We start from the raw sequence: 15,581 nt of genomic DNA, 5'->3' as shown, positions 1-15,581 counted from the left end.
TGTTGTCAAATTGTTCATTTATAGACGGCAGTCAGTTTAGATTCGGAGCAACTGTCAAATAGTGTTAGTGCACCTCCGCTTTTCATATTCTTTATATATCCTTTAGATATTTTTACTCGGGCTGTATTCAATTAATAAAGTCATCGTTCTTTTTTAAACAGTGTTTAATTATTTATTCGAACGGTGCGAGAATGGCGTAATTCGCGAATCTCGGACGGTTGTGTCGTAGACGTTCGATGTATATCAATATTGATCCGCGTGATAACACTATTAAGACTAACCAAAGAGATACGTGCTAATATTCTTTTATATACATATTACTGATGTGTATATCATTTAATATATTCGCGAAATTTAATTAAAATTAATTTATTACATCCGTATTTTAAAGATAATCAAATTATTATAGTTATAGCGAATCAAATTATTGTAGTTACATAATTGCAACGATTAAAATTTTAATTGACCATAATCTAGAAATTACGCGTAAATAATTCTTATACGTTTACGCGTGTATTATTCAACATACAATATAGCGCTGTATGTGTAATTAGATACCGCGTCAGATATTTATACACTTTTGTGACCTATTTGCCATGGCCTTGTTGACGATAACTTATATTGCCATGACAAATAAATAAAATATCGTTCCATTACAACTTTCTCAAAATAAAAAAAGAAACCGTATACCAGAAACTGATATGACTGATTATAAAGTAAAAAAAATATCAAATTTTCTATATGCAGTATAATGGACAATAATAATAATAATATCGATAAACTTCTCAATTAATAATTTAATATTTAAAAAATACAGTTTCTTTTTTTAATAAAAATATATGATATTAGGTACTTACCTGTATGGCAGCACACCGTCGAGAGCCTGCGAAACTGTGGGGGGCGATGCGAGTGCGAATCCTCGTCCGAGTAAGGCCGAATGTACAGAGAAAATTCTCTTTGCCGTTTCTTGCATCGTTTCCAAGTCCTCTTCTACTTCTTCCGCTAGAAATTGTAATATCGTAAAGATAAATTTAAAAAAATATATATTACTTTTACACAATTAAAATAGAATAAGAAATTTCACATTACATTTTCTCAAAACAATTTTTTTTTTTTTCGAGAACGAATCAATTAGAAGCATAATCATTTGTATCAGCGTTATAATATTTTGAAAAGTGTATACTGACATTGTGATGATACTTGTATTCATATTTATTAGCTTATTAATAAAATAGAAATTCAATCACATTATACTTACAGGATACTGAAGGCAATAATAAATTTTTCTTCATGAGACTTGCAGCACATGCTCCTCCAAGAAAGGATAACTCAATTTCCAAATTCTTTAAACCATGACCGGATGTTATCCAATCGTAACCGATAACTAAGCATTTGAAGCCATAGGTAATGGAGCTCTCATTTTTCATATAATCAGATGCGGTTTCCAAAGAAAATACCACTTCATTTCCTAAACAAAATATCGAATAATTTGTTAATAATTTACTGCAATTATATAGTGTCATATACTTTTAATTAATGCTGGATGTAAACATACCTGGTAATACAACAGCGTTTTGAGGCCATTGACTCTGAACATTACTCAATTTATGCAGTACTGGCCAGTACAGAGGAGCATCTTCGTTAGTAATATTCAAAACTGTCCTGTAAAAGCAAAAATTAAACATAAGCATAAAAGATATATGTGCATACAATATGCTTATACATATATTATAAAAGTTTTTTAAGGTATTGTATCTACCCAGCGGAGGAATTGAGGATTATATTTGGTATATAAAGCTGTAGATAGTCCTCGGGTTGTGATGTTCCACATTCCGGTGTAAATTCGACAGTCAGCCATTTTACTGTTTCCGGAAAAGTGACTTTGTAATACGACACTGTCGCCGGTTTATAAGGATGTTCACTCTCTAGCCAAGTATAATGATGACTGGTGGTAACTGGAGGAGCAAAGTGTGATTGAGTTTCGCTATCTTGGGATATTTGAGAGGTTCCCATTGTAGACAGTAAATTTAGAGCTGCAATGTGTGGCAACATCTCTTGTATTAAAGTAAGGATTTGCACGCTACTCTGAAAAGCAAAGAAAAAAATTTATATTAGATACGTCTTTTGTCACACTTATTTAAATGTCACTTAAGAATCAAAGAAGTTTATCTAAGAAATTTTTAAGGTCACTTACTCTAGGATCTGATGTAGCCAAAGGACTAATATGTGCCATTACTAGTGGCAAGAGAGTCGTTACAAAAGTCGCGTTACCAAGAACTTCATTGGCTATTACTTCCTCTGCTCTTTCTCTCGCCAGAGAAAAAATTTCATTTGACCGTTGAATGATTGTTGCAGTCATAGCAAGGGTACATTTTCTTGCTTGTACTTCCGCCATAGCTTTATTCGTATGTTGTCCATCAGAATCTTGCGGATTTGAATAATATAAAATATGCGGTATTTGACCTCTAGCTTGTGTTGTGCCTGCAAGAACATAGCGTATTATAATCCGTATATTGCATAATATCATATATTTTTTTTTCAAATGTAAACATGCATAGAATTTTAAATTTACCGTTAAAACTCAAGGAACAAGCCGTAAAAGTAAATGTTGTGCCATCTGCTCCTTTGACAACGCTCAAACCACCATCACCATTACTAGTACGTCCTCCACGATTACGTAATCTAATAGCATATTTAATATTTTCTTTTATAAGAACTGGTTTGTCAAATTTTAATTCTACTATATCATTAACACAGTCATCTGGTCCAAAGGAGCCTCTTGTGAAGTCTAAGCTGCTCCAACGTTGAGTATGCGATGGATCGTTACCAGTATTATTTTGCTATAATAAAATAATATAAATACTCTAAAATAAAACTCGAACGTACACGCACATACACATAGGAATATTTTATAGATTTTATATTATATAACAAATCTCTATATAATAATAGATATCTATATTATGTTATACTTACATCATCTAGCAATTCCAATTCGTAATCGTATACTCCTGCACCTCCATAGATACCAACACCGGCTATAAGAATGCCTGGTCTGTCAACGGAAAAGCAGATAGCATCCGGAGAACCATTACCCGTATTCCACGATCTTGATTGATTTGTCCTCGTAAATCTTGACGGTGTGGTATACATAAGCCTACCGCAAGCCGCTTGCAGTTCGTCTTCGTTTCCGCTCGATTGCGCGGCCAATTCGGCGATAACTCGCGCCAATAGATAACAGCAATGAAGAACCAAGTCCGGCAGAGATTGAGTCTTTTCTCTACAAAGATTTTTCTTGACCGGTATTAATATCAGGTCCAGTAATCTATCAAGTACTTCGCGGAATGACCAATTCAAGATTTCCTTGCTAGCGCTTTCTACTTGAGACTTGTAGCTAATTTGCTCAACCAAAATCGGATATTGATGAGTCTCCGTGGAATTCATCATAAGCAGACCGGCATTGTCGGATGGACTGAGTTGCCGCTTTACATTGTCGCTGCTATCCATAATGTTGCTCAAAATAGGAAATGTACACCTGAGTCGTATTGCCGAGTTGCACAACGAGGCTAGCACGGCGGAAAGAAGACGATCCTTCGTAGTTGTTCCTTGTTCTTTGTCAATCTCCGATAACAATTCGCACAAGCATGTCCATTTGAGATATGCAGTAGGATAAAACGCATGATAACAAGCCACAAACGTTTTGTGACATTCGTCTAATATACTGCTTGTCATTTTATTTCCCAAAGTACTACTAGAATTCTTGTTAGATCGCATCTTCCCTTTACTCTTTAAAGCAATTGGCAAGGAATCGGACAAGATTTGACGCAGTAACGCCCGTACTTCGCCTATACATTCCGCTAGACGCACCGATTCGGGAGGACTCTTTTTTACAATGTGATTAGGGTAAATTTCATTGGTGAACGTTCTGAGCAATCTTAGACTAGCTTTACTTATGTACACTAACCGCTCCATTTCGAGCAACGCGTGAGTCGATGACGCGATATGAACGGCCGCGTCGGCCAGTGACGCTTTCAACGTGTTCCAGCTCCATTGAAGAAGAGATATCAAGGACTGAAAACATTCTTTCGTAACAGTTCTACTGAATTCCCTCTTCAAAACATAAACCGGTTCAACTTGATCTCTCTGTCTGTTCGATGTCTGATTTTCGGGTGTGACAACACGATATAGTAATTGCGGAATCTGACCGGCATTAACATCGGTGCCGTTATTAGATCTTTTAGATGATTTGAAATAAAACATCACCTGATCTTCGGCCGTGACCATTCCTTGCCCACCGGAACCGCAATCGCTGGAAGGCCCGCCGACTTTAGCCCATGCCACGTACCATCTGTTTGCTTGCAAGGAAATTGGTTCATCAAACAGAATCGAATATTTCTGTCTTGGACCGCATTCGTACGGGATCTCTTCCGTCTCCGCGAGAAGTTCCCCGTCGTTTTCTTGATCTCCACCATCAATTCCAATATCGAAGAGTTTTATCTTCGCGGTATATTCACCTCGGCCGCCAAATAAACCATATCCTCCTAATATAATGTCCGTATCCGGCATAAATCTAATTGCTTCGATTGAATGAGCGGAATAACCCCATCCTCCCCCGTGACTTTCAAATCTACTGACAGTGGCGTAGTCCTCGCGGCTGTAAATTTTACCGTGTGTTGACTGATTACATTCGTTTTCTTCGACTATCGACAAGTTTTCATCCTGAGCCTGGGTCAATGTATCCAAGCAAGCTAATAAGTGCATCGCTGCTTGAGAACGCGTTACGAAACAAGTCGAAACAACCGGAAGCGCCAAGCCTGGATTAAGTATAGAAGCTTCCAAACTAGGTATCGTCCGAGTTTCGGTCGATATTATATTATATAAACTTATCTCGTTATTCACCGAATTGAAAGTCCAAATAACATTGTATAAGGGATCCAAACATGCCGCACAATTATTGAAATCAACTTGATCCGCGCCGTTGTAACTGTTGCACGTGCCGTCGCGTTTACTTATCACCAAACTCTTGAAAGAATTTGCGTGCTCATTTTGATGAGGTATTAAAATAATACAATTCTTATTCGCCATAACGGTACTTCTCGTCAAACTGATAGAATTAATTTCATCTATCTTAACGTAAGTTTGATCCCCGGCAGCGCCGATCCACGTCGCCCGTCTACCCCATCGGGGACCGATATTCGGCACTACATTTGGAAAACTGTGCCATGGTTGAGATCGATCAGCGCGACGATTTACCTGAGAACTAACGTTCGTAGATTCATTCTGATCGTTCCACCAATTCATGCCAAGTTGTCCCTTTTGATACGAACCGAAAGTGTAAACTTCGCCCTTGGAAGTGAGTATAACGGTATGATTGCTCCCAGCAGCTATCTGAGTAGCGATAGTCGGCAATTTAACTTGAACCGGTCCCGCATGCGCCACCAAATCCCCGACGCCTAACTGACCGTATATATTACTACCAAATGTATACACTTCTCCGTTTTGTAAAAGTAACACTGTGTGATGTAAACCGCAGGACACTTGAATCACGGGGCTCTCGCTAGGAATGAGAACTCTGGCCGGTGATATACTGGCGATTCTCGCTGCGTCTCCCCGTTCCACGTCGCTACCGCCGACAGCTTCCTCGGCTGCGGGATTACTGCTCAATCCCAATGCAACTTTTTCCAGAAATCCCTTTTGCGCGATACTGGGACCAGCGATACTATAGCGCTGATTATTCGATCCCTTGATCTTTATTCCATATTTAACGGTACTCGGTCCTGCTTTGCTTCTTTGTCGTTGCTTTATCTCGCCCAGTCGTCTCTGCAAATATTCACGAAAGTTGGAGCCCGATATGCCGTTGCTACAACTCTTTCTCGCACACGTGCGACAACATCCACACTCCGCACATCCACTGTCTCCTTCACCGCATCCGCACTCTTGACCGGGATTCCGATCAGGGCGTATACTACTTAAACACGATATACTATAGCCGGTACATTCTCTGCATATCGTACAGACCATACAAACACGATGCCTCCACTGATGTTGCCCCGGTTGGCACATGCCCCTCGTTTCTTCCCAATCCTCTGCGGGATCCACATTTTCTTCTTCTGCTATTATCAATTCATCTTCTCCCGTACCCATCTCCATCGCAACCATCGACATTTCCTTATTCACGGTATGCACTGTTGTGGAGTCGCGACCACACTGTCCTTTATTATTTATACCAAAAGTATATAAATGTCCTTTGTTAGTTAATGTAGCAGCATGAGCTTTTCCTAATGACACGCGAGCTATACACACGTCCCTTAAATCGGTAACTAATCCCGTCACTGGATCGCTATGTAGGGTATCTTTGCCAAACATTAATAGAGAGCCGTCTTTCGTGACTAAAGCGGTAGATCCGTTATTACAAGCGGCATCAACGATAAACTGGCCTTCCACTTTTGCCATTTTCTTTGGTTTTACCGGTTTTGGTTGCCTACGAGCTTTATCTAGAATGAAATGAATAATTTTAATAATTTTTATTATTAAAAAAGAAGTTATATTTCTCTTTATATTATACAACAATAAACTCACTACTATCCCCATCTTCTCCACGTCTAGCAGTACCAGTAAATAATACAGACCCATCCTCCATGACCATTACAACATGCTGACCATCATGACCTGCTGCAAAATGCGCAATTCTTGGACCTTTACCAAAAGTAAGCTCTAACCATCTATTAGGTCTTGTATTACTCTTCATGCCTAGACAAGTTCCTTTTCCGCTATATAATAACTGTAAAGAATGAAATATTAATATTGTATAAACAAATATATATGTAACATGTAATATTGAAATATATCAAACTAATTTTTCTTTTTAAACATTTTGCACGTGATACCTACTTTTCCAGACACTGTTTTCAGTAAACCAAATTCCTTTCCTGCTGTAACTATTGTAATTTCATCATCGCATCCCGGATTCAAAGTATGTATCGTTTGTTCTTCATCAAATGATGCATATCCAAATATATCTACACATTTCCTTGCCAATTTTAGTGGCAATTCAGAGGCAACTGTTACAGGATTACTCAGTGTATTTATTGTACGCACCACAAACCCTTCCTGTTAAAAAAAGATAAAAAAACGAATTAATTACATAAATATCTCAAACAATGATATGTACTATACAATAATAATGTATATATATCATTGCAATAATTACATCTTTGCCTGCTGTTATCATTCCTAAATTTTCGCCATCAGAGAACATGACAGAAGATGACCAATCTTTTCCTTCCAGCACAGCAATTCCTGTTACTATAAGCGTGTCTGCATCAATAATTAATAATTCACTCTGTTTTCTTGGTGCACATTTGAAATATAACGAATTCTGTAAATAGAATTTAGTATAAATAATATACATTATTTATTATTGAGTAATTGTAAACACATTAATAAATAACTAACATTAGCATAACCAAGCCATCCTATTTCTGTCGGATAAAAATCTGCTTTATATATGTATATATGCCCCCATATTGTACCACCATGACCACTTCCAATTTTCAACAAACCACGAGACGTATGTAAATATAAGTACTTTCCATCGCTCACAAAACTACGTTCATTCAATACCATATTGTTTATCTCATTTGGTAACTTAAGCGTAGAGGTATATATCTTGGAACACTTAGGAACTCCATATGTAATCCAATCTGGTCTCACGAGTTTACCTAACAAAACAGCATGTACACTTCTCTGCAAAGACGTTAGCACACATGGCATCTGAAATACAAAAAACTATATAGTATACTATATTGTATTATATGGCAAAATAATTATTAACACAACATCTGTACAGTATACCTGAATATTTTGTATCGCTAATGCTCTAGGAGACATAAGTAAAGCTGCTATTGCTGCTAGCAGGCGTCCAGTGTCTCCTCTAACCACAACAAGGCTCAACAAACATGCACAAGCAACAGCTGTCAAATGACTGCCATCGTTGGCTGCGGCTGATTCAGGACCATGAGATGTTGCAAGATCCAGTAATAAATCGAATAGTGGATCTAGAAATGGATTATTAAAAAATATTTAAAATTTGTCAAATTTTTAAAGTAATAATATTCAAAGATACAAACCAATAACGTCATCCGGTTCAGATTTGAGACCTTCTGGTAGTTGCCCTTGTAAAACATCCAATAAAGCCGATAATGCTTTTGTACATAAGATTGGATCAATTGTTCTACTCTCACGCATCAATGTAAAAACACTTCTTAAACCGATACCTACAATCTTTATCAAAAAAGACTTATGTCATACACAAATATTTATATTACAGTTATTATAGCGCTATATACTATTTACAATATTATAATATAAATTTGTATTGCATAATTAAATATCACAGTATATATAAGCTAATAAAGACATTAAACAATTGATTTTTACCTTTGGTAAATTTTGTATAGTTGATATTCTATCTTCATCATCACTTTCCGTGTCTATAGTGTCACTAAGATCTGGTGGTGGAGAATTACAATTTGACGTTCTATAAACTTCAGTTGACAATTTTGCATGTTTCTCTAGAATAGCATTTCTTACACTAGCAAACACAGCAAATGCTGAAGCATTACAAGATGTTTCTATCTCTGGTGGATTATTGTAATTTAATTCTCCATTTAAATCAATCTGTAAATATATATAAAGAATGTCAAAATCTAGTTTATCCTAGACTTGAGGAGACAAAATTAATTATTATAATTGCTAATACCTTTTTCTTGTCCCGTTTACGAATAGTTTTATTTTTTTTACATTTTCTCCATTCTCCTTTATTCCTATAATGTAATATTACTATAATTTAATACTCCATTAAATTAATTGTATATCCTTAAAATATAAATGTCAACAAAAAATATATATATATATATAATAATAATCACATGTAAAATTATATTACAATTATGACAAAATTATTTGTGTTTTATTATAAGATAATAATTATACATGTATACTATTACAAAAAAATTTCTGTTAATTTTTTATGATTAACTTGGATAAATCATTCTGTATATGACTAAAAATTTTAATATTAATAAAGCAAACAGTACCAGGGAACTCATTACGGAAATAAAAGATATTAAAATGTTCAAATTAAGAATAAATAAACAAGAAAAAAAACAATCCTTAATAAACAAAAAATTTGAGGTTACGTTCTAAATCAATAAAACACGTCTGTGACATGTTTGATTAACCCCAATTTAGCAATAAAAAATTTTATTCAACCAGAAATTGAATTAATAATTCTATTAAATTATTAACCGGTAATTAATAATTGAAAAGCCGATTAGCGGTGAAGTCACCGCCGATTGCGTCAAGTAAACAAATCATAAAAGAGGTTATACACCACACATTTGGGAATCATACCTTTGAGCCTCGGCGACAATCTTAAAGAGATCGTAAAAATACTTGGCATAGTTTTCAGGTTCAGGCAAAAGCCTTTCGTTCTCTCCGGATACCATGATTCGCGTGAAATTCACAGCAGATATGAGTCACCAAATCATTTTCACGATACTATTGATCGTTGACAATCCGTCTAGCCGTCTTCACCCCATGTGATAACATTACGCATCTGAGAATTTCGGAAAAAAGATATTCCGGCGAACGCACGATATCCCGTCAAACATGAACTGTCAATCTCTCGCACGGCCGGCGATTTACTCACGTAATTATATCTTAACGTAATTCAAAAGCAAAACGTCTTTCGCTCCGTTTCGCGTGTGTTGACAGACATATCGCGAGTATATACACTTGGCGCGATTTCGATAATCGAAGTGATAATCGCGATTCCGCGCGAACTTTGTAAATACATACGTCGTCTCATGCGACAGATGAATTTCAACGTGGACGCTAAATGTCAGAATCAGCGCGTCGCGTACTGCCCATATATGCATATATATACATATATGTACGTACGTCATACGTATATTTAACAAAACCGAAACATTTTACGATAACGTATCACTAGTAGCAAAAGTCTTATATATACATTATATATATTATTCACATGCACGTCATACATACAAGTGTATATTTGCAAAGAAATGTTTATTATTATAACTGTTGTATGCCGCAAACGTAAACAATGAAAATGTCACGTTATAAAATATATATCACTTGAAAATACAATTTTCGCGAGAAATCATTTATTTGTAAAGCGCGAGTATAATCGATTTTCTGAATGTCAATATTACACGTGTATGAATAGTATATGAAGGACGATTTTTTTTTCGTCTACTCTAAATAACACGAGAAGAATTGGTGATTTTTTTTTTTCAAGCCAAGTCAATTAATTTATTAACCGTAATCACGATTGTATTCGATGGGAAATGATCAAAAGGATCTCGGTTTATACGAAATATCAGCTGTCGTATACGCGTGCGTCTCACTCCGAGTACAAAATGCGATACGGCACAATCTACACGAGATTGTCCAGAGAACAATTTGATAACGTGTCACGTCGAGATTAGGGGAGCCATTCCTGTAACCCTTACGAAGTATGAGCAGAAAGTACTTACTGCCGTGGAGCGCGAGACTGACAGAGTAATATTGTATAGGATAAAGTATACGTATTCCGCATTTTGTGTTCTATATGGTGAAATAACTATTGTGATAGATTATCAGAAACACATAACCTCAAAGACGAAGAATCTCAATTCGATTTTCATTTCTGATTAAACACTATAAAATTCTGTAATCAGATGAAAAAGTGATATATATATATATATGTATATATATAAAATTATTTCTTAAAAAATTGAAACATATACACGCATGCATCTTTTTATAAAGATACAAATAAAATGAATATCTATATATGTATATAGATTTATAAAATATATTTTGTTTTTATCTGAAATCTTTTTTAATTTTCTGTTTATAGACTAACACGGAGGAAGCATGCATGATTATATGTAATTATAAGCTGAAAGGCAAATTGTAATGAATAAGACTTAAAACGTGCAACGTTGTGTTTTGCTTGCATTTAGCTACGAAACTGTAATGTTAAAGTGACATGAATAAAGATATGCTTATAACATTTATATATGGTAAAAGGATATGACTTGTCATGATATCATCATCCTTTCGGTAAGTAAAATTAATTTTGAATTGCATATTTTGCAAAATAATATTTGTTATAGTCAAATTGTTTATTTTCAGCCTAGTCAAATGCAAGATTTGATAGTACGCTTGTATCACTGTTCTGTAAATGTAACTTAAACAATAGGCAATAACTTGTTAAAGTTATTATTACAATAAACTTGTGGGAATGGGCAATTGTTTGTGTAAAGATTCTCCAGAGCTTGAGACATATGGCAGTAACAATCATGCACAAACTCAAAACACCATACTACCAGAACCAAGTATAAATTTGGTTTCATCAAGCGATTCAGCATCCTCTTCTTTTAAGTTTCCTACATCTGCAAACATTGACAAACTTGTATTAGAAACACTCGGAAGTCTCGATACTCTGGTAGATAAGTAAGTAAAAGACATAATACATATAAATATATTTGTTTTGTATCTTTTAATGAGGATTTATCTATGCATATTTAGTGATCATGAGCCACCACCAGCAATGTTAAAATTGAATGCCATTGCCGACAAGGAAGATGGTTGGATACAAGTAGTTAGCTCTATGGTCAATGTTATTCCAATGCACAATCCATTAGGACCTTCTGTTATAATATTACTATTAGACGATTGCCCTTTACCTTCAAAGGTTGGAATTTATTTGCTACATAAAAATCAAAGCTCAAAGCAATAATAAAAATAATTGTTTCTTCATATCATAGGACTCTGTGCTACGATTATCACACATGTTTCAACTGTCTCAAAGACTTGGACAAATACAAATAACAGCTACACAGCAACGCAATATATGTGTTGTACTTGGTTGCATCGCAGAGAAACTTGCTGGTCCTAGTAGTATAGCGATATTATCTGATGCCACTTTAGATTATCTTGTTTCAAACTTGGTACGTTAAATTTTATATTAAATTGGTTTTAAAATATCCACTCATATATTTATGTCAATTATATTCAACATAATTTTATTTTATTTTTTCAGCAAGAGGATGTTGAACCTTATGTAATGTTATATTCTTTAATAGCACTAGAAAAATTTGCACAAACAAGTAAGTGCAAAGTAATTAAATGTCTCTATTTTTTATTTTAACCAACATGCAACCATATATTAACATTTGTAATAAATCAATAGGTGAAAATAAGGTAACTATTAAGAAACGCCTTATGTCAGAAAAGCAAAATCCTTTACTAGAACTGGAGAAATGGGCTACAGAAACGCATTATGTACGTCGTCAAGTTGGTTTCTGTGCACAATGGTGTTTAGATAACTTATGTAAGTATATAATTAGTTCAGACTCTCTCTCTCTCTCTCTCTCTCTATATATATATATATATATATATATATATATATATATATATATATATATATATATATATATACTATGAGTAACTTGTATCACTCAATAAAAAATAATATTTTTAATTCATTCTTGTTAGTTCTGATGGAAGGTAGAAAATATTCTCACGACTTGGTTGATGTGACGGGTATTAATGTAATGTTAAATACAAAGGATGTAAGCGAGTACCTGAAAATATCACCTAATGGTTTGGAGGTAGATATTTTGCAATACTATATTGTATTTTTCCGTAATTCAATGTTTTTTTAGTGTTTTAGTATAGTCATTTTAATCTAATGATAATCTACTATTATTTCAGGCGCGGTGTGATGCATATTCGTTTGAAAGTGTACGATGCACGTTCCAAGTAGATTCAGGGATATGGTATTATGAGACACTGATAATAACTACAGGAGTAATGCAAATTGGATGGGCTACAAAGGATAGCACATTTCTAAATCATGTAAATGCTTGATGATTTGTTTCCACATTTCAGAATATTTTTAATAATTTAGACAATTGTTGCACATAATATATATTATTATATCTAAGTCTCTCTTATTAGATGTAACAATTTTTATAATTTTTATATACAGGTACACTATATTTATTTCACAATATTTATATTACATTATTTTTTATTTTCAATATTAGGAGGGATATGGTATAGGAGATGATGAATTTTCTTTGGCCTATGATGGCTGTCGCAGACTGATTTGGTATAATGCACGAAGTGAAAAATTTCATGACAGACCATGCTGGAAATCTGGTGATATTCTGGGTTGCTTATTGGATTTAAATAAATTAGAAATAATATTTTCAATTAATGGTGTACCTCTTAAACCGTGCATTCAAGTATTTAAAACAGTAAGGTACATATCTATTTTTCTTTAATGTCACTTCATAAAATTTTTTTAAAAAAGATTATTTATCGAAAATACTTATGGATACTTCTAGGTCTGGATTCTTTGCAGCAGCTAGTTTCATGTCATTCCAACAATGTCTATTTAACTTTGGAAATGCACCTTTTAAATATCCGCCTACAGATCGAGAATTTCAAAAATTTAATGATTATGCTACATTGAAGCCAGAAGAAAAAATCATACTTCCCAGACATATATTTCTAGACCAATTGCGAAGACTTAGTGTTAGGGAAGATTCTTGTACATTATGTTTCGACCAGAGGGCATCAGTGAGGTTACTGCCATGTAACCACAGGTAATATATACTTGTATTTAAAATTTGAACTATATGTATAAATTTCTATAATAATACAATGCAATAATTGATTTATTTTTATAGAGGATTTTGCCAAAGGTGTTCGAATCAATTGATTGAGTGTCCAATGTGCAGAGCTACTATTGAAGAAATAGCCTCAGATAACATATGACATCGATCATATCATATCAGTAATGTTTTCTTTCATTACTTCTCTTATATGCAATTTTCATGGCAATATCTCGAGATAATAATTACACTAAACAGTTTGCGCTACATACTGTACACAGTTATCACATGTCACATAATATTTTTCTTGCAATATAATGCATTAATAAATAAAAAAAATTACAAATTAATTGTAGATGAAAGAATTCCACGATGATGTATTACAAGAAAGATTTGAAGTTTTTGTTCTAAAAGTCAAAGGACTCTAAGCGCAAACAAATGTTTTACTGAAACAAAACATTCTCTTTAAAACACTTTTCCACACTTCTCCATACTTTTTCTACTATATAGATTTATAGAAAAGCATTATTTGTGTTTAAATATTAGCCTCAAAATATTAAAGTGATGTATATAATTGAATCTACATTATATAAATATGATTAATGAAGAGAGAAGCAAATAGATGAAAGAAAACTATTAAAAATGAATGAAAGAAAAGAATTATAAATCAGAAGAGCATAAATCAGAGAAGCTAGGAGAGTCATTCTCCTAACTTTATTTTTAAAAAGTTTTGCTTCTAGGCACTTTGAAAGTGCCTAGAATGAAAGCAACTTATGTATATTTATTATTGTAAAAAGTAAACCAGATGTATTGAAAGGGAAGAGGCTAGTACGAGTCAATTTGCAGTTTTTGCATAAAATAAATTTGATTATTTTTCTTTTTTTTTGTGGATTTCTTAGCTTTTCGATTATTTTATTTTTATTTAAAATATCCTGTGCAACTCTACTCTTTTATTCATGAATTAATCAGATCATCTTTACCTATTTATGTGAGAATTGTATTTTTATTTAGTATATATGTACTTAGATGTAAAATTTTATATCTAAAGATAATTTAAATTTAGGTTGAGATATTTTATGATTATGCATTTAGTAATCTTAAAATATTCTGTGAAATACGCATGAGATCTGCATATTGGCCAGTATTACGTCTATCTCTTTATTTTATTAGTAGAGAATTGAACTAGCTGACAGCCAGGCGTGGTAAATAAAAACGTCAATTATTTCTTTTTACATTTGTCTTTATTGTATGTTTCGATCTCAGATTTCGACCATCTTTGGCACAATTGTTACAATATTATGTACAAGTTAATGATCGGATTATTCGAATATGCAATTCGAATCTACAATTTTTTTTTAACACTTACTCATATTAATTAAGTTACGAGTCGCATACGGTCTGTCTTGGTTTTAATACAGTTTATATACGCTCGGCACATTAATAAGATCACTACTTTTCCTAGTCATTGTCACCTTACAAGATTTGGAAACGATTCAACTAATTTAAACTCTCCTAATCACTCTTCTCTTTTACTACAGATATGTAGATGATATAACGTTGGCGATTCCTCCTTTAATGTTCAACATCATATTAAGAACATTTAATTAATTTCTCTCGAGAATAACAACAACGAAATAGAACATATCATATTTTAACATCCTATATAAGCTGAAAATTTTTTGCGAAACCGATGATTCGTGATTTGAACACAAAGCTGTACACGAGTATTAATAAATTACGAATATTAATAAATTTAGTGTTGATTCATACACATACAGAAAGATACTCTGACGGACATGATCCGCAGGAATGTAGTATATAAAATTCCATGCAAAGATGCAATGCATCATATGTCAGACAAACATGCAGATTATTAACCCA

General features: G+C 33.8%; 2 protein-coding genes across 9 annotated transcripts in view; one reads left to right on the top strand and one right to left on the bottom strand.

Annotated features, from left to right (window-relative positions):
• Hiw (MYC binding protein highwire) overlaps window positions 1–10,198 on the bottom strand; it is a 193,681-nt gene extending 183,483 nt beyond the window's left edge. For all 4 annotated transcript variants that reach the window (XM_072888110.1, XM_072888128.1, XM_072888118.1 and 1 more), the window contains exons 1-16: window positions 9,415–10,198; window positions 8,762–8,825; window positions 8,440–8,679; window positions 8,130–8,283; window positions 7,855–8,057; window positions 7,456–7,773; window positions 7,211–7,378; window positions 6,892–7,110; window positions 6,580–6,781; window positions 2,977–6,494; window positions 2,573–2,840; window positions 2,195–2,481; window positions 1,760–2,085; window positions 1,556–1,662; window positions 1,259–1,468; window positions 858–1,002 (exon numbers count right to left, since the gene is read on the bottom strand). In XM_072888110.1, coding sequence (XP_072744211.1) covers window positions 858–1,002; window positions 1,259–1,468; window positions 1,556–1,662; window positions 1,760–2,085; window positions 2,195–2,481; window positions 2,573–2,840; window positions 2,977–6,494; window positions 6,580–6,781; window positions 6,892–7,110; window positions 7,211–7,378; window positions 7,456–7,773; window positions 7,855–8,057; window positions 8,130–8,283; window positions 8,440–8,679; window positions 8,762–8,825; window positions 9,415–9,509 — 6,524 coding nt within the window. In that variant the 5' untranslated portion in view covers window positions 9,510–10,198. The remainder of the gene's footprint in view (window positions 1–857; window positions 1,003–1,258; window positions 1,469–1,555; window positions 1,663–1,759; window positions 2,086–2,194; window positions 2,482–2,572; window positions 2,841–2,976; window positions 6,495–6,579; window positions 6,782–6,891; window positions 7,111–7,210; window positions 7,379–7,455; window positions 7,774–7,854; window positions 8,058–8,129; window positions 8,284–8,439; window positions 8,680–8,761; window positions 8,826–9,414) is intronic.
• Window positions 10,199–10,380: 182 nt separating this feature from the next.
• LOC140663794 (RING finger and SPRY domain-containing protein 1) lies at window positions 10,381–15,581 on the top strand. 5 transcript variants are annotated; one of them, XM_072888297.1, is made up of 13 exons: window positions 10,386–10,590; window positions 10,931–11,136; window positions 11,209–11,529; window positions 11,605–11,770; window positions 11,844–12,026; window positions 12,119–12,185; window positions 12,269–12,409; window positions 12,574–12,689; window positions 12,793–12,936; window positions 13,128–13,345; window positions 13,431–13,691; window positions 13,776–13,882; window positions 14,057–15,581. In XM_072888297.1, the coding sequence occupies exons 3-12, from the start codon at window positions 11,318–11,320 to the stop codon at window positions 13,861–13,863; spliced, it is 1,596 nt and encodes a 531-aa protein (XP_072744398.1). In that variant the 5' UTR covers window positions 10,386–10,590; window positions 10,931–11,136; window positions 11,209–11,317; the 3' UTR covers window positions 13,864–13,882; window positions 14,057–15,581. The 5 variants fall into 5 exon arrangements, with proteins under 5 accessions (XP_072744390.1, XP_072744398.1, XP_072744364.1 ...); XM_072888289.1 differs by having other exon boundaries at window positions 10,381–10,544; window positions 13,776–15,581; XM_072888263.1 differs by having other exon boundaries at window positions 13,776–15,581.

This window comes from Anoplolepis gracilipes, chromosome 1, assembly GCF_047496725.1.
Source record: "Anoplolepis gracilipes chromosome 1, ASM4749672v1, whole genome shotgun sequence".
Taxonomy (NCBI): Eukaryota; Metazoa; Arthropoda; class Insecta; order Hymenoptera; family Formicidae; genus Anoplolepis; species Anoplolepis gracilipes.
The sequence above is the reverse complement of the archived record's forward strand: the minus strand, read 5'-3'. Positions and strand labels throughout refer to the sequence as shown.